General features: G+C 37.7%; 1 protein-coding gene across 13 annotated transcripts in view; it reads left to right on the top strand.

The window, feature by feature from the left end:
• Positions 1-19,171, top strand: part of SYNJ1 (synaptojanin 1) — an 89,151-nt gene that overhangs the window by 48,009 nt on the left and 21,971 nt on the right. For all 13 annotated transcript variants that reach the window (XM_067739355.1, XM_067739353.1, XM_067739357.1 and 10 more), the window contains 9 exons: positions 2,449-2,640; positions 4,547-4,631; positions 8,991-9,131; positions 10,620-10,812; positions 11,061-11,219; positions 12,323-12,479; positions 13,085-13,202; positions 13,302-13,517; positions 16,362-16,440. In XM_067739355.1, the coding sequence (XP_067595456.1) occupies positions 2,449-2,640; positions 4,547-4,631; positions 8,991-9,131; positions 10,620-10,812; positions 11,061-11,219; positions 12,323-12,479; positions 13,085-13,202; positions 13,302-13,517; positions 16,362-16,440 (1,340 nt within the window). The remainder of the gene's footprint in view (positions 1-2,448; positions 2,641-4,546; positions 4,632-8,990; positions 9,132-10,619; positions 10,813-11,060; positions 11,220-12,322; positions 12,480-13,084; positions 13,203-13,301; positions 13,518-16,361; positions 16,441-19,171) is intronic.

Raw genomic sequence — 19,171 nt, 5'->3', positions numbered from 1 at the left:
TTTCTCTATTTTTTTAAAAAGTTGATGTTGTATATAAATAAAGCCACAAATAAATGGAAACTTTATTTTGCCCTCCGAATCTAACATGATAAATTGATAACCTTGTTTTAATCTGAGAAAAATATTTTGAGTTTGAGAAAACTAAGTATTTCGTTTAGAAGGAAATATGCAATGCTCTTTGTATTCCTGTAGCAAATGCTTAATTCCAATTAAATGTAGGTCATCTAGTTTTCATTTTACTTTCATATTTCATTGAACAAACATTATTAGTGTTATATCTTACTCTTTATAGGCTACTGGAAGAAACCCAGGTGTGACTTTTTCGGATTAATGCCCGAGTACTGTGATATTTATGACTACTCAGTGGTGCTTCTCACACATAATATTTTAAAAGGCATTTAGTGTACTAAAATATGATCTGAAATCTTTTAAAAAGCATTAAGATTGCTAACAAACTTAGAAGAGTTAAGTGTGTAAGACCTAAAGGTCATTATTTTTCTTGCCTTTCCTGTTCTTAGGAATCTCACGCCTTCATTCTCTGGACAAGGTTTATGATCTTGTCTTTAAACTTGAATCTGTGGTGAAATGAGCAAAAGCTAAACTCTTGCCAGAAATTTAGCTGAAAAAGACTTTCACTTAAGATTTGGTATCCCTTAAGATTTGTTTCACTTAGTTATTGTTCTGAGTGTTTTGAGAAACTATTGGCAATTTTTTTGAGAAGGATGGAGGAAGAGAGTCCTTGGATATATTTTTGAGTTACATCATGGAATCCATTTTCTGAAATGGTATGGTATTTAGGGATGGACATCTGTTTGAACATAGACTCATGTCTTTCTGCATATTAAGGTGCCAACCAGTTAAGAATAAACTAGGAATTTTTTGTAAACTTTTTATTCCATTTGTAAACAGACTTTAGTAGCTCACCCAACGTGGCAACATGTTTTTGTTCACACAATTCATTATTTGTCTTGCTGGATATTTTAAGCTGTTAAATCATTATGGAACTTGTGTTTTGATGTAGAAAAGATTGTAGAAGCTGTTTTCTAGCAGTAACAATGGCAATGACTTCAATTAGAAAGACCACTGATAATCTGTAGTAATAGAGAATTATTCTTTATCCAGGTTCAGCAGGCTTTCAGTTAACCATACCAACAGGCCAGAACAAATAATCTGCTTTCATTACCACTGGACACCTCTATATGAGTAATCAAATCAAATAGCAAGAGGGCTAGAAATGTGCACGTTTGCCCCTGGGAACAGTGGGGACGTGCTTGTCATGTAAATCAGCAGTCCTTTCATGGGATTCACAGGTCAAACTATTTTCACTCTAATCCGAAAAAGTTATTTGCCTCTTTCACTCGTTCTCTCACAAGACTGCTTGCTGTATGTACCTTGGTATCCAACAATAATAATTAATATCGTAATAAAATAAGATCCTGTGGTGAAAGGTGAGCACCATTGTGATTTCCCTTTCCTCTTGCCAGTTAACCGCCCGTTAAGGGCATATTCTCTGTCTTTAGATTGAAGTCCTGTTAAGGCTCTGTTAATTTAAGTGCCAAGGATTTGACTTAACCTAAATGAAGCATGGTTTAGGAAGCAGAAGGATAGGTGGAAGTCAAAAAAATAGGTGGGGAAAGGATTGAGGATTCAAAATGTATTGAACATTTATTCATTTAACCATTACTTGCTGAGCACTTACTATGTACCAGGCGCTCTTCTAGTCACTAGGGATATTAGACCATTTCTGCCCTCATGGAGCTTCCATTCTTGTGAGGGTCCAGTGGCTGAGCAGTGAGAGAACAGGGATGGGGTGGCAGGTGAGGGCAGAAAGGTGGGGCAGGTTGTTTGGGGCCTTGCAGAATGTTTGTAAGGACTTGGTGTCTCCTCTGAGCTGGGAGGCATTTAGTCATGGCTTCATCTCCATCCTCTCATTATTGTCCATAATTTGTGTTTTTGTCAGGGGGCCATTATTCATTAAACCACCTGTCAGTAGCTAGAATCCTAAATGTAATGGTTCTTGAATGTTTTTGTTTGGGGAGAAGTAACATATTTTTACTAGCCTCCGAATGAAAGCTGTATGAAAGTCAGTTGCTATATTCCTAAAAATGTGCAGTCTGTGCTTTTGTATTTCATAAAATAGTGTACCATTTCAGTGAAACAGAACTGTTTGTTCTGCATGTTTTTTTGTTGCTGCATTAATTTTGTAATAGTTTTTTTACTTGGGCTATTGTACTTAATGTATGATTTTTTAAAAGTTGTGTTGGTTAATTGCATTGTGCTGGGCTCTGTGTTCAAGGCTGTCTTTTTTGTGCTTATGCATGTATCTGATGCTTCTTTGTGCTGATGATGGTAATTGTACTTTCCAGCCATCATTTCTCAGTCATGAAAATCAATTTTTGTAAATGGTTAAATGCAGCCAAAATTCTGTTGTGTTTTGTTCTCGATTAGCATCTTCTAAAGTTCTAAAGAGCCTGTGTGAGAATTTCTACAAGTATTCAAAGCCCAAGAAAATTCGAGTATGTGTGGGCACCTGGAATGTGAATGGCGGGAAGCAGTTTCGCAGCATAGCTTTTAAGAATCAGACCCTCACTGACTGGCTTCTCGATGCACCCAAGTTAGCTGGCATCCAGGAGTTTCAAGGTTGGCTTTTTATAATACGGATTTAATTAATTAACCCTGACTGTGATTTATTAATCTAGAAAAGAAATGTGGCACTTCACAGTATACATTACCTTATAAAAGAAACTGGGATTTATACATTTGAAGACCAACATTCTTATAGGTAAATCTGTTCAAATCTTAGGTCTTTTGTATTCCTAGACCTTTATCTACTACTTCATAAGAAAACATGGTAAAATAAAAAATCCTTTTCTTTGTTATTTGATTCTCAGGAAATTGGATCCGTACATAAATTGATATCTTTAAGGTAACTACACGTATAAGAAAAACTAGTTCTGTTTTTATTCTTTAGACTGATACAAAGGAAGCTTATTTTATGATTGATAATTTTTCAAATTTAATATGTTCTATTTTTCAAATACAGTCCTTTATTTGCTAAGATAAGAAATAGGGTGATCATGAGCAGTTTTACAAAACTTGTTTTGACGTTTGTTGGCCCTTTATAGCAAACGGTACTGACTCACCCTTGTAAAGACTTGTCATTCAGTTTGGGTGCTCTGCCACCAAGCTCTTACTAGCCAGAACCAAACGCTGAGCTGAGGATGCTTGTATTCAGATTCTAACTAGAGTCAAGGATTTGAGGCCTTCGTCGTTTAAGTCAGCTTTAATTCCTTTTTCAAATGGTACACATTTACCAAGTGTTATTTATGAAGGTGATGTACATAGGAAATACTGTGAGATGCAGATTTTCCTTTTTTAGTTGTCTTTAATCAGTCACACCTTAAACCCTGGGAATTTCCCTAAACTTTTATTAAAATGCCCTTTTTCATTTACACTGAACCTAACTTGAAACTGTTGTTGTAGTAGTAATAATAACAATAATAAAATAACAGCTAATACTACAATTCTAACTACTTTACATCTATTCATTTAATCCTTATAACAGACCTAATATACCATCACTATTATTATTCCAATTTCACAGATGAGAAACTGAGACACAGTAAGAGAAGTGACCTGCCCAAGGTCATACAGCTAGTAGTGGCACAGCCAGGGTTTGAACTCAGGCAGTTTCCTTCCAGAGTTGGGCCACTGCATTTTATTTGTGAACTCGGGCAAGTTGCTTAGGTTCTCCAAAGCCTCAGTTTCCTGTCTGTAAATAAAAGGCAGATATAATCTGTCTCCTAAGGTGTTTGTGTAGTAAATGAGAAGATTTGTATATAAGCCTTGCACATAATAGCAGTCAATAAATTTTTTTTCTCAGTATTTGTTCATAGTATTTATAAGTTCTTTCTCTAGCTATTTATCCTCATTTCTGAATGCTTGGGCCACCCAAAGTACCCTGGGGTTGCTTATCTAAAGCAGCTCTGTTCTCTTTTGGTCTTGTCAGCTATGAGAGAGCTAATGGCTAGAACAGAGGGGTTAGTCTGAGCCCCTGACTCTTCTCATTTTCCTAGATTGCTTCCACTTAGGAATCTTCAAATTTAAGTGTAAAAAATCCCTCTCAACTGTTTCCTCTAATTTGAGACTGTTACTCAACCACTTTATTATTTGTACCCTTTCTGAAAAATTTCTTTCCCTCTCCATTTTGAGTCACTTTAGCCTTTGAGCAGTGGCTTGTTCCTCTGCTGTCCATGGTACAAACTTTAGCAAGAATTCTTTCAAAATGATTTCTGAAAGGACTTAAGGATCTTCAAGAATAACAGTCTTAGATAGGCAAACTTAGGTCACCTAAATAGAAACTAAATGGAAAGTAATTTTGTCCCCCTCAGGGGGTTTTGCCTTTAATTTGAATTTGGTTAAACTTGAAACGCAAAAGTGGACTTTCATGAGATCTGATGTTGATCTTAGTTGGGTTGGGGGCTAGGGGGGTTGCCATTTAACTAAGGCCATCTCTTAAAAGTCTCTCCTGGATGCTTCATTGTAGATAAAAGAAGTAAACCAACTGATATATTTGCCATTGGTTTTGAGGAAATGGTAGAGTTGAATGCTGGAAACATTGTGAGTGCAAGGTAAGCCAGCCAGGTAACACACAGGGAAACTTTCTAGTTGACGGGCATGGGGAGCAGATAACTAAGTACTTGTTACAAGGATAGATTGAGAGAATATATGTGAAGATGCTTTTTAAACTATAAAATAGCAGTTCTCAAACTTTTTGGTTTCAGGTCTTTCTAAACTCTTAAACATATTGAAAATCTTAAAGAACTTTTATTTATGTGAGTTTTATCTCTTGATATGTATCACATTAGAAATTGAAAATGAAAAATTTAAAACATTTAATTCATTTAAAAATAACAATGATAATAAACTCATACATGTTAACATAAATAACACATTTTCTTCCTGAAAAGTAGCTGTTTTCCAAAACAAAAATTTACTGAGAAGGATGGCATTGATTTGATAGTTTTGCAAATGTCTTTAGAATCTGGCTTAAGACGGCTGTATTCTCACATCTACTTCTGCATTAGTCTGTTGCAATATGTTGTTTTGGTTGAATTATATGAAGAAAATCACGTAAATATGTAGCTGGAAACCGAAATATCTTAATAGCCTTTTCAGACCATTTCTTCTCTGATACCACTTAACAAATAGTTTCCCAAAGGTTAGTTGCAGTGTGGAATCTGAAACCATAGCGATGACCTTTTTGTGCTCAGTTATATTAAAACATTGGTCTATCTTTTACCCTTGCATGATTTTGAAACATCATGTGTTGGTCATTTGGAACATATTAGTTCACTGAGTTATGTAGATCTTCCAAATTTTGACACATTTCATTATACAATATTAAACATTATATTGGTTAATTTCATCACTCATCTCATCAGCAAATTCTTCAAGTATGTGGAAGCTGTCAAGATCAGAGTAGCAGATACAGGTTTATCAAGATTCTCATTTTGCTTGAAAACATAAATTTTATCTTTGGGAATAGATGCTATTTTTTTTCCCCTTGAAAACACAGACTTGGCTGAAAAGCTGTTTGCCAAATAATCTAAATCTGAATAACCATAGTCTGTCACTCGTTCTTTCTTATATTCTATGAAAAAAGGGGCATTTCAGCTCTGAACTCAAAGTATCAGGTGCTTTTCTCTGAAACAACCATGGTGTATGCATTCAGTATGCAGCAGAAGTGCTTGATGTGTATTGTCCATTCATCACACAGAATACTATAAAGATGGGACTCAAGGATTGAGCTTTGACAGAATTAATAATGTTTACTGCTTCATCAGGATTTTCTTAGGTGAAATGGCATTTTTTTAAACTGTGAGCGCATGGGGGTAAAGATTATAAGGAATACTAACTAGTAGAGTTTGGTGCCTGGATTCCTGCTAAGACATCAGCACTTTTACTTATTGTTTTTGCACCATCATGCAAATGTCAATACAGTGAAAAAGGCAATCTCTTAGCGATATTAGGGAGACAGTTTTGACCTCATGGGTTTTAGGGATCCCCAGGGATGTTCCCCGACCACAGCAGAGAACTGATGTTCTGAAGTGTTACTACAAATACAGATTATTTTAGTGAAATTGAAAGCTTAAGTGTTTTATTTTAAGAAATGATGCTTGCTTTAAAAGTTGAGTAGTTGCCCATCTTTTGTGACTTTTTTTAAAGAATCTTTTTCTTTTTTTAATTTAATTAATTTATTTATTTATTTTTGGCTGCGTTGGGTCTTTGTTGCTGAGCGCGGGCTTTTCTCTAGTTGCGGCGAGCGGGGGCTACTATTTGTTGCGGTGCACGGACTTCTCATTGCGGTGGCTTCTCTTGTTGCGGAGCACGGGCTCTAGGCGTGCAGGCTTCAGTAATTGTGGCTCGCGGGCTCTAGAGCGCAGACTCAGTAGTTGTGGTGCACAGGCTTAGTTGCTCCACGGCATGTGGGATCTTCCCAGACCAGGGCTCGAACCCGTGTCCCCTGCATTGGCAGGCGGATTCTTTTTTTTTTTTTTTTTTGCGTTATGCGGGCCCCTCACTGTTGTGGCCCCTCCCGTTGCGGAGCACAGGCTCCGGATGCGCAGGCTCAGCGGCCATGGCTCACGGCATGTGGGATCTTCCCCGACCGGGGCACAAACCCGCGCCCCCTGCATCGGCAGGCGGATTCTCAACCACTGCGCCACCAGGGAAGCCCGGCAGGCGGATTCTTAACCACTGTGCCACCAGGGAAGTCCTCTTTTGTGACTTTTTAAAAAAGATTTTCAGAATAAAATTATGGACTGAAATAGTATGGTATTATAGTCATCAGTCTTGAAAATGACAACTTTCTTCTTAGCTAAAGTGAATAACAATTTATACAGGGAAGTAGAAAAGAATTCCGACTTCATTCATTTTGCTGTTTGACTCTTTCCTGAAAGTACAGATTCAGGTCTTAGAACATATTCTGAGGGCTCCCAGTACCAAACACATTGTTCAGTTGTTGGTCTAAGTAGAGATTAATCAAATTATTCTTTAATGAAAATGGTGATTATTCATTCATATATTTAACCAATATCTACAGAGCACCTGCCCTAAGTGCTAAAGATACATCAATGAATAAAACAGACAAGTATCCCTACCTGTGTGCACCTTCTTTTCTAGTGGAGGAGACAGACAATAAATAACTCGAATAAGTAAGTTATATAGCATGTTAGAAGACGGTAGGTGCAACCGAAAGTAGATAGATAGAGGTCAGGGGATTGGGCATGTGGAGGTGGGGAGGTGTGTGTGGTTTGGAATGGAGTGATCAGGGTTCATTGAGAGAGCTGAAGAAAGGGATGAAAGCTGTCGTTCTGTTTTCAGAATCCAAGTCTTGGTGGTGGGGTTGGTAGGGAATCCGTGCTCTGAATTGGTATTTTGGAGGCAGTGTGGCATGGTGTTAGATAGATTAGATGGGTGGATGTGAGGTCGTATTCTGGCTTACCGTTTATCGTTTGTATGACCTGGAACTACAAGAAGATTGTTTTTGCTCGCCACTGGAGGTTCTTGGGCACAAACTTAATACTCTGAAAATGTATAAAGAGAAAGACTCAAGCATTTTTGCTACCTTCTTTATACGAACTGTGTTTCAGAATAACTGAGTAGTTGATAGGAGAGAAGTTGTTTATAGAAGAATTCCAACTTATTACAAATGCCCATGGAATGCTGAAATTATGAAGTCAACAGGTTGTAACCCCTAATGAAATAATGGATCTAGGCAATGATCATCAGTCGATGTTAAAACCTTAGAAGAAGGATCAGTGGAGTAACTTTTTATTACAACGAGTCAATTGTCACGGTCCTAACAGCCTATCGGGTGTAATATCACAGAGATTAGTTCCCACTATCATGCAAGGGTGACTATACCACCTGTGAGGTTATTTTTGCCAAAACAAATCAATAAAATTGAATGTTTCTTAATCAAGCTTCTAGAGTAACCAGTTTAAAACAAACCTGACAGAGGAACAAGGTACCATGAAGACACATCAGACAAATCCAGACTGTTAAACATTTTACAGACAAATAGCCCAGCTTCTTAAAAAATAAATAGCATTAAAAAGAGGGTTGGGTGAGCTGAGAGACTGCTAAAGATTAAGAGAGATTAAGAGACAAGCAAATGCAATGTGTGGACCTTATTTGGACCCTGTTTTAAAGAAACCAACTGTAAGAAGAGGTTTTTTTAGATAATCAGGGAAATTTAAATACGAACTGAGTATTAGATGATACTAAAGAATCGTTAATATTTGAGTGTGATAATGGCATTGTGACTATGCAAAAATGAAAATGTCCTGTTGCATTTACAGGTGCATACCAAAGTGTTTCTGGGTGAAATGGCCTATGTCTCAGATTTGGGTTAAAATATTTCAGGTTTAAAAAAAGGGGAGGGGGTATGGAAGAAGAATGATTGGCAAAATGTTGATAAATGTTGAAGCTGGATAATGGGTGTATGGTGGTTTATTTTATGAGTATCTCTTTTTTGTGGCTGTTTAAATTTTTCCATTATAAGGTTTTTTTTAAGGTATTATAACTCATAAAAATAAGAAAAGGCGGGGGAATGTATCTGGAAGCATGTTCTTCTCTGTTATCCCAATGAATACTAAAGAAAAAATAAAGTATACAAGCTTGAGATTACTCACATGGTGAGCACTCATTTAATCAGTAAGCTCATATTTTCTTTGTAAGGGAGTAATAGGATAGACTTTGAAGTGTGGGTGTTCTTTTGGCTAAATTTTGGGTTTTCCTTTTTAAAGGAAACAAACAAAAAAGCCCAGACCGCGTAAAGACTTCACTGTTGGTGTGGATTTCGTGACGTCAGTAGTTTTATTAAATGTGGGCATATAAAGGTATAATTGACAACTGTCTTATAAAACAGGCTATATTACTGTCACCATCTTTTTGAAGATTCCCTCTTTAATATTTTCTGTTAGCACAACAAATCAGAAGCTCTGGGCCGTGGAACTTCAGAAGACCATCTCCAGAGACAACAAGTATGTGCTGCTAGCCTCCGAGCAGTTAGTGGGCGTCTGTCTGTTTGTTTTTATCAGACCACAGCATGCTCCGTTCATCAGGTCAGTAAACAGATCGCTCTCCTAAGGCTGCTTCCTAACATCAGATAATAAAAAGGCCTGTCATGTTTGTGGCTTCAGAGAAACACTTGTTCATGGTTCTTGTTTTTAAATGTGCTTTTTTTTTTTAATTGAAATATAGTTGACTTACAATGTTGTGTTAGTTTCAGGAATACAGCAAAGTGATTCAGTTATACATTTGTATATATATCTATTCTTTTACAGATTCTTTTCCCTAATAGGTTGTTACAAAATATTGAGTATAGTTTCCTGTGCTATAAAGTAGGTCCTTGTTGGTTATGTTTGATTTTATTTTATTATTTAAAAAAATTTTATTGGGGTATAATTTGCAATGTTGTGTTAGTTTCAGGTGTACAGAAAAGTGAATCAGTTATACATATACATATATCCACTCTTTTTTAGCTTCTTTTCCTATATAGGCCATTACAGAGTATTGAGTAGAGTTCCCTGTGCTATACGCTAGGCCCTTATTAGTTATCTATTTTATATATAGTAGTGTGTATATGTTAATCCCAAACTCTTAATTTATCCCTCCCACCAGCCCCCTTCTCCTTTGGTAACCATAAATTCGTGTTCTGTGTCTGTGGGTCTACTTCTGTTTTGTAAATAAGTTCATTTGCTTGTAAGTGATATGGTATTTGTCTTTCTCTGACTTCTTTCACTTAGTATGACAATCTCTAGGTCTATTCATGTTGCCACAAATGGCATTATTTCATTCTTTTTTGTGGCTGAGTAGTATTCCATTGTATATATATATACCACATCTTCTTTTCTTTTCTTTTCTTTTTTTGTTTATAAAGTAGTACTTACTCTTTTTTTTAAACTTTTCTGAAGATTTAAATTTATTTATTTAAAAATTATTTATTTATTTATTTATTTATGGCTGCGTTGGGTCTTTGTTGCGGTGCACGGGCTTCTCATTGTGGTGGCTTCTCTTGTTGCAGAGCACAGGCTCTAGGTGCGTGAGCCTCAGTAGTTGTGGCACGTGGGCTCAGTAGTTGTGGTGTACAGGCTTAGTTGCTCTGTGGCATGTGGGATCTTCCCAGACCAGGTCTTGAACCCGTGTCCCCTGCTTTGGCAGGCGGATTCTTAACCACTGCGCCACCAGGGAAGTCCCTGTACCACATCTTCTTTATCCATTCATCTGTGGATGGACATTTAGGTTGCTTCCATATCTTGGCTATTGTAAATAGTGCTGCAATGAACATTGGGGTGCATGTGTCTTTTAGAATTATAGTTTTCTCCCAATGTATGCCCAGGAGTGGGATCCCTGGATCATATGGTAACTCTATTTAAATGTGTTCTTGAGTAAAGAATCACTAATAGTTTCACTGTACTCTTTCACAGGCTTGCCCTCAAAGTGCCCCACAGTGTGTAACGTTATAATTATGTAACAGACATTCCTATTTTCTTATGCACACGGAACTATTGGAATTTCTGATCTTTGATTTAGAATTCTTCCTTTTAAAGGGATGTTGCAGTTGATACTGTGAAGACGGGAATGGGAGGCGCAACTGGAAATAAGGGAGCAGTCGCAATACGAATGCTGTTCCACACCACAAGCCTCTGCTTCGTCTGCAGCCACTTTGCTGCAGGACAATCGCAGGTCAAAGAACGAAATGAAGATTTTGTGGAAATAGCGCGGAAGTTGAGTTTTCCAATGGTAAACTCTTGTGGCTTGTTTTTGAAGAGGAAGCTTTGAAATGTGTTTCAATTTACCCCAAATTCTATATCAGTTTTTGAAAATTTAAGGTAGTTCCTAGAAATGTCAGCATTGTTCACCTAAATATTAGGTACTTCATGTGTAATTACTGTGGGGTTAAATAAATCGGGCATGGCAGGGGTGAGGCAAAGAAGAAGTTGTAAAACATTTTTTTAATTGATTGTTTAAAATTCTCTCTTTGCTTCCAGGGGAAGATGCTGTTCTCCCATGACTACGTATTTTGGTGTGGTGACTTCAACTACCGAATCGATCTTCCTAATGAAGAAGTGAAAGAGCTCATAAGACAGCAAAATTGGGATTCTCTTATAGCAGGAGATCAGCTTATCAACCAGAAAAATGCTGGACAGGTAGATACATACTTAAGATACTTGCATTGGGAAGAAGGGGACCTTTGATTATGAAAACATACTTTTCTTAAAGTGTTGCTTTTTTTTTTTTTTTAACCTCTTGGAGTCTCTTTATACTTAGTAGATATATATCTATAGTTTAACAGGTAGAAAATTGCCTTCTCTTTTTTTTTTTTTTTTTTTTTTTTTTGGCGGTACATGGGCCTCTCACTGTTGTGGCCTCTCCCGTTGCGGAGCACAGGCTCCGGACGCGCAGGCTCAGCGGCCATGGCTCACGGGCCCAGCCTCTCCGCGGCATGTGGGATCTTCCCGGACTGGGGCACAGACCCGTGTCCCCTGCATCGTCAGGCAGACTCTCAACCACTGTGCCACCAGGGAAGCCCTGCCTTCTCTTTTAAAAAAAGAAAAGGAAAGGAAAACTCATAATAATTTCCAGGAGGAAAAATATATTGTGTCTCCATAAGATTCACTTTCAAGTAGAAGAATATACATTTTTTCTTTCAGTAATAGCGAATTTAGAATCTTACTTGTCAGGGCTAGAGCTTTTTGGCTTTAAGATCCTATGGTAATTTGCTTTATTTTGATGTTGTTGTTTCTCATATCATCTGCCTTTTTGAGACTTAGTTCTAAAAACTTGTGACCACAAAAGTTGGAAGAATTTATTTTAAAAAAAAGTTTTTTAAGAAGAGGTGATTGAAGCCACTTGATATGGTATCTTTCTGGTCATCAGACTTAAATTCTGATGGATACCATGTAACCTCCTTAGGCCCCAATTCCTCATTTGAGAATAAGACATCAAACTATTTGATTTCCAAAATCCCATACAGTTTTAAATGTGTCATGTAGCTCAAAAGTCTGGTGGAATTCCATTGTTCACGTTTTTGTACTTTGCTTAATCAAATGTCAGACAAGTGGCATGATAAAGCCCACATCTTGGGTTATTTTTTCTTAAGCTCTGTTCCATTCAGTTAGAAGTGTTCATCAGAGGCACATAAATTTCATGAGTCTCCAGTGCATAATAGACATTTAATGCATGGCTGCCTGAATGAAAACAGAACGTTTTTGCCTTTTCGAATAACTTACTTTATGTATGTTTATTTTAGATTTTCAGAGGATTTTTAGAAGGAAAAGTAACCTTTGCTCCAACATATAAATATGATTTGTTTTCTGATGACTACGACACCAGTGAAAAGTGCCGCACCCCTGCATGGACAGACCGTGTCCTCTGGAGAAGAAGGAAATGGCCTTTTGATAGATCAGGTTGGGAAAGTTGGAAATGGACTTCTTCATTTAAGTGAACTAGTGCAAATTTTACAAGGAAGAAGGGAATGATACAAATAAGGCGAGGAGGACTACTTTTTTTTTTCAACACAGGTTATCTAGAATAAAATAAATTCAATTTAAATATAAAACTTAAAAAAAATTCTCAGACTTGCTTGTAATACTTTAATTTTTCAATTTGTTTTCTTTCAGTGGTGTAGTGTCATACAAAGAGAAGCAGGGAAACATTTTTACGGAATTGTCAACTGAATGCTAATTAAGATTTCTAATTTGAATAACTCAAGTGGTTTGCAGATATTTTGAACTGCTACCTGTCTGTTCAGTTATTTTTGAAACACCCTCTGGTCACAGGCCTTTAAGTAGCCTCAGAGTAAAGGCTCATCTTAATTTTAACTAAGTAAAGCATAACATGATAACCTCACCAAGAAACCTTTTTAACTTAACGGTGTCTAGACTTCTTGCCTGTTAGCAAGTGTGTCTGGCTTCCCAGCCTCAGGCAACTGAAGCCAGTGAAATGAACGAGCTCCACATGATTGGTCATGCTCAGGTGGCTTCTCCTATGTTTTGTTTTATTCTGACTGCAGCTGAAGATTTAGATCTCCTAAATGCTAGTTTTCAAGATGGAAGCAAAATCCTCTACACGTGGACTCCTGGCACTTTGCTGCACTACGGAAGGGCCGAGCTGAAGACTTCTGACCATAGGTTTAAACAGTCTCTGTATTCCTAATTGTGCTTGAAATTTATTTGAAATACATCCTTCCTTAAATGTTCCTAACACATCTTCCTTCCTTTATGCCTAAGGCCTGTTGTTGCCCTGATTGACATCGATATATTTGAAGTGGAAGCTGAAGAGAGGCAAAACATTTATAAAGAAGTAATTGCCGTTCAGGGTCCACCAGATGGTACGGTGTTGGTCTCCATCAAAAGTTCTCTACCAGAAAATAATTTTTTCGATGATGCTTTGATTGATGAACTTCTGCAACAGTTTACAAATTTTGGTGAAGTTATACTCATAAGGTAAGTAAAATATGTATTGTCCAAAAGCAGCTCATGATCTGTAAATAATATTTTCTGTGTTAGAAATCACTTTATTTAGTATTTGAATAGCATATGAGTATTTGTATTTCCGAACTGAAGGCGAATCATACTATAGAACTATTATTCAAAGAGCTCATAGGTTTTGAAACTGGACTTGCTACTTAGAAAGTTTGAAGTTGAGTAGCAACACTTGATGTGAACAACTGATGACCAGAATAGGTGCACATTTAGATGTGTTCTCTCAGGATTCCTATACGCTATAACATGTAAGCCCTACAGAAGAATGAACATGTGATTGCTATTTCATTTTTTTAAGGAGTGACAGGAGTAAAGCGGAGTGACTTTTCTGCCCTCGGTTTAAGAAATTTGATGTTTTCTGTAATTGTAAGTCGTTTAATTTCCATCTGATGGAGGAGCAGCCCTGCCAGGTGAATAGTCAGGAGTCATTCTTTCCCGTCTTGGTTTCCATCACTGACTTAACCATCTGCCTTTTGCAGAACCAGATGCCTCTTGTGTGGTTTAAAAAAACGGCCTATTCCAAATGCCCAGCAATCTTGAAAGACTGAATAACATGTATTGAATTCCATAGGGAAGAGGTACTATCCAATTCCTTTCTGTGCTGTTCCTCTGTTTATTTAGGGATGTTTTATAGCTATTTAGTGGGCAAATCTCTATATTAGGTGCTGTGGCAGAGCAGAGGACAAATGGAAGACCCAATTCCTGTTTGGAATCTAGGGAATATCAGCATGTGTGTAGTGGCTTTCCTAGATGCTACACAGAATACTCCACAGAATGAAGATGGGGTAGTTTCTTCTGGAGTGAGAAGCATGCCTGGGAAACCTTACTCTCCTTTCTGAGAGTACATGGGCGAATAGAGAGGAAATTGTATTTAGACTTAACCTGAAGTCATTTGACAAAGGTCTACCCCAAAGGTTTAAAATGAAACAAAAAATGGCTAGAGATCTTAAGACTCTAGCAAGTACGTGGTGAAATCTCCAGATGACAGTAAGCTTTGCCAAGTACAGAAATGCCAAACCACCGGAGCATCACATGGACTGTGTGAGTGGGCAGCACAGTAGCAGATAAATGCCCTTTTGAGCAAGTTAAAATATTGCACTGGGCCAGAGAGAACCCAGAGTGTGCATAACGGATGAAAGACTGATGCAGGAAGAGGACCTGTCTGCCTTTATCCTAGGCTCTAAAGAACTTGGTGTTAAATTGGAGCTGAAAACTTTCCCCAAAATGCTTGTTATCATTGGAAAAAGAATTGGTAACGAAACAAGGCATTATCCTAGCATTATAAAACCATGCTGTGCCTCCTAACCTGGAATATTCTGGTTGTTACACCTTAGACAACCAAGTTAGAATAGAAAAAGCAGACGATGAAAGTAAACAAGGACAGGACTACTGTCACTGGTAGGCTAAACTGATCATCACTTTTTGCTCTGGAATAAGGCAACCATTAGGGAATGAGTGAAGTCTTTATATGTAAGTAAGAGATCCCCTGGAAATGTAGATGGGGCAAATTTAGATACTTGTATTAATTGGGGGAAAAGTCTAGAAGCTTTTATCCTCGTGAGTGAAAAAAAGGAAGAAAATACAGCTTCTAAAAGGTCCTACATAAATCCATGGATATCAGAACCAGAATCTCTTGTTAAAGTTCAAAATGTATAGGGGGCACATTGCCACGTAAGGATAGGACCAAGAAATTAGCCCTGCCACGTGGCCACAAACGCTTTGGTACCAGTATCAGAGAACAAATAGGGTTTGGCGTGGGGGAGACTGGTGCAGCGTAAATGCAGCCTTTTGATAGTGATTATAACCTTTGGAGGATGGATCTGGTCCATTGCCAACGATTTGAAAAAGATCCCCTTCATGGTCTTTAGGTAGGAATGATGTCCCTGTGTCTTTCAAATGCAGCATCCTGCAATTTAGGAACTTTATGCCAAAGAAATTGTCTCTTACCTGTGTTTTGTGTGGGGGGGTATGTACGCATGTACATGTTTTACTGTCTCTCATCTGAAAAATCTGCAAGGATTTCTGAACCTGATTTATACAGTTGGGAGTAGTTCAACTAGTAAAATTGTTTCTGTAAATAAGACTGATAATGTTGTAATTTGTTTTCTTTTTTCATGATAACATTATTATTTATCAGTGACCATCTCCTTCAGAGCTTGTTCCAGTGTCCTTTTTATTTTTCCTTTTGGGGGTTTCTTATTTCAAAACTATAAACTTAGAATGATAGCACAGGCCTTTGAAGTCATTTAAATGCCTGTCATTGAATAAAAACAAAGACCATAATCTAAGGCTCCTTGGGGCCAGTCTGATTGACTGATATCAATTGTTTTTTTGTTTTTGTGACAACTCCCTGTCTTCTTTCTTGGTCAAAGGAAATTTGCTTCAGGAAAATCACTGAGACAGTGAAAATACATAATACTGGACTACAGGGTCAGGAGAATTGGGTCCTAGCCCTGTATTTTATTCTCATAGGGTCACTTTGAACAAGCCACTTCACCTCTGGCCCTTTTTCTCCTTGTCCATGAAATGAAGGATTGGATTAGCAGGGATCATAATTGGAGGTCCACCGGTCCATTTCTTCTGGCAGGCTGTTTTATTAACAAAGTATTTAAAAGAAATTTGAATTTGAATGCTTTTAGGGAAAGAGTGCCCTCTCCAGGTCACCGCTGGCCCTGTTGCTCTCGCTCTTACTTTCTGACCTCTATAAGCCCTTGTTAATCGATAATCATTGGACTAGTCATTGGGCTAGTTATACCTTAGGTATTAATTATGATTTTTTTATGTTTCTTTTCCCCTTCCTTAAAGATTTGTAGAAGATAAAATGTGGGTTACATTTTTGGAGGGAAGCTCTGCCTTGAGTGTTCTGAGCCTGAATGGTAAAGAGGTAAGGTAGCATTTGTTGAGTCTAAACCATTCTGTAATTAAGTGTCTGAAGATTGTATTTTTAGAGACATGCAGCAAATTATCTAAATGTGTTTCCAGTTCAGGAGGATAAAAGACCTAGTATTGCGCTTTAATATTTATTATTTAGACTAGATTTCAGACTAATTTAGGATTATTTTGGTCCTGCCCTAGAGATGTTAATCATTGATATAGACTAAGAAGAAAACATGTTTACTACCAAATTTTATTTTATTATATTTTCTTATATAAAACTTTAAAATGTTTAATTGGAATAGATATTCTGGCTCATCTATATAGTAGAAAAGATTTCTAGCAAATGGAAGAAAATGCTTCACTTACAAGAAAACAAAGGAGGAATGTGCTCATTATTCCAAGGAACTTGTTTTATTGGCTTGGATTGTGGTACCCAGGTCCCTTTTTCAAGCGTAGGTGAAATAATTCCCGTAGATAACAAATCCATCCCATTGAGGCATTTTAGAAAGTTGTAATTAGTGGAGATATTCCTAACCTACGATTTGAAATGGCATTGGTTGTGGGAAACTTACATCAATGTCCTGGAATAGCTTTACTGCTGTAAAGTGCTATGTCTATTAGTTTTTTCTGAATGCTTTTAGACAAATCCTATATATCTAAGTATATGGTCACTAGATAGGATGGACTAAAATCCAGGCCTAATTTCTCCAACAGCAGGCAACTCGGTAAAGATTTACCTGAGCTTCCTCTTCTGTTACATAACTTCCACTTCCTTGGAGAAAAAGATTTCCATGTGTATATTGCTTTTGAAATAGATTTTGTAGGGTTTTGCTTGTTTTTCCCAAATGCATTAGTAATACGCTCATGCAAAAGTAAATTAAGAAACACAGAAAAGTATGAAGAAATAATAAAGACCACTTGTGGTCCTACCATTATAAAATAATTTTTCTAAACCTTCATATAGGCATATATATATATATATTAAAACAAATGGGATTACATATACATGTACATATATATTAACAAAAATGAGATATACATATCATGGACATCTTTCTATATGAACAAATATGTCATTTTTAATGACTGCATTTTAATTAAAAATTAATTAAAAATTAATTTTATTATGTGGATAAATATATAAATTTATTTAACCAAACTCCTATTAATAGACATCTAGGTTGTTTCCAACTTTTTTTTAAATTTATTTTATTTTTAAATTTTTGGCTGTGTCAGGTCTTCATTTCTCTGCGAGGGCTTTCTCTAGTTGCGGCAAGCGAGGGCCACTCTTCATTGCGGTGCGCGGGCCTCTCACTATCGCGGCCTCTCCTGTTGCGGAGCACAGGCTCCAGACGCGCAGGCTCAGTAGTTGTGGCTCACGGGCCCAGCTGCTCTGTGGCATGTGGGATCCTCCCAGACCAGGGCTCGAACCTGTGTCCCCTGCATTGGCAGGCAGATTCTCAACCACTGCGCCACCAGATAAGCCCCCTGGCAGGAGTTCTTTAGACCCAACCAAGTTGTCAGTTACTTGCCGCGCAGTCTTAATTTGGATGTTTGGTGGTCGTCTGCGTGGATCTTTTCAAGTCCAGAGAGATAGAGCAATAGGAGAATGAGAAAGACTGAGGGGGAAAAGCCTTGGCCTCAGTGCGCTTCTTCACGGCTAGAGCACTGGTCTCTGCCAGATCCTGCAGGCGACGTCAGCTGCCACTTAACGGGCTACTTGAATCTACGTGGCTCAGGGTAAGTCCCAGCCGCCCTTCAGAGGGGAGCCATAGCCCAACAGGCGGATCGAGATTATGGCCTTGGAGGCCCCGCATTGGGTGCCAGGAAAGATGTTGCAGGAGAGAGAGTGGGGTGCGAGAGGATGGTCACATCCCAAGTCATGTCTGCGTCCCTGGGATGGCCGCCCAGTGTGGGTTCTTGGCTTTGTGCAGGCAAGAATTCAAGAGCAAGACACAGTAAAGTGAAAGAAGGTTTATTCAGGGAGATACACACTCCATAGACAGAGTGTGGGCCATCTTGGAAGGCAAGAGGCTGTTTCCAACTTTTAATTACTAAAACCAGCATTCCAGGGAACCCCTGTGTACGCTCTAACTTTGCATGCTTAACTATTATTCCTTAAGATAAATTCTTAAATGTAAATTTGCTACGACAAAGATATTAACATATTAAATGTTGATACTTGTTGGCTAACTGCTCTTCAGGAGGAATGTATCTAGTTGTATTATGCCTCGGATTACCTAACATCCAACATTCTAATCAGTATTGGATGTTTTTTAACTTTGACTGTCTGAAAAACTAGAAGTAGTATGTCACTTCTGTGTTAAGATTTTGATTGCTAGCTCTTTTAATTCATTGGTCATTTTGTACTTCTCTGACGAGCTGTTTGTGACCTTAGCTCATTTTTCCCCTGGGGTATTATTCATCTTTTGAAGCTCCCTTGATGTTAATCCCTTTTCATAACATGCTGCAGATATTCTTCCCAGTTTGCTTTATGACTTTGTTGTGTCTTCACCATATGGAAATAACTGATCTTTAAATTTAGTTCTACCTTTGATATCTTAAAAAGCCCTTCCTTCTCCCATGGTGCTGTAAATATTTAAGAGCGGCTCTCAGTTTGGCATTCTTTGTCAGCTCTTATTCCCTTTCTGAATATTTCTTTTGTCTTTCCCCTGATAATTTTCCTTGTTTGGTTTTTTCCTCCCTTCTTTTCAGCTCTGTTCCTCACCCTCAAGTCT

Source organism: Pseudorca crassidens, chromosome 5, assembly GCF_039906515.1.
Source record: "Pseudorca crassidens isolate mPseCra1 chromosome 5, mPseCra1.hap1, whole genome shotgun sequence".
Taxonomy (NCBI): domain Eukaryota; kingdom Metazoa; phylum Chordata; class Mammalia; order Artiodactyla; family Delphinidae; genus Pseudorca; species Pseudorca crassidens.
Note: the sequence above shows the minus strand (reverse complement) of the source record. Positions and strands in the feature narration are given on the sequence as shown.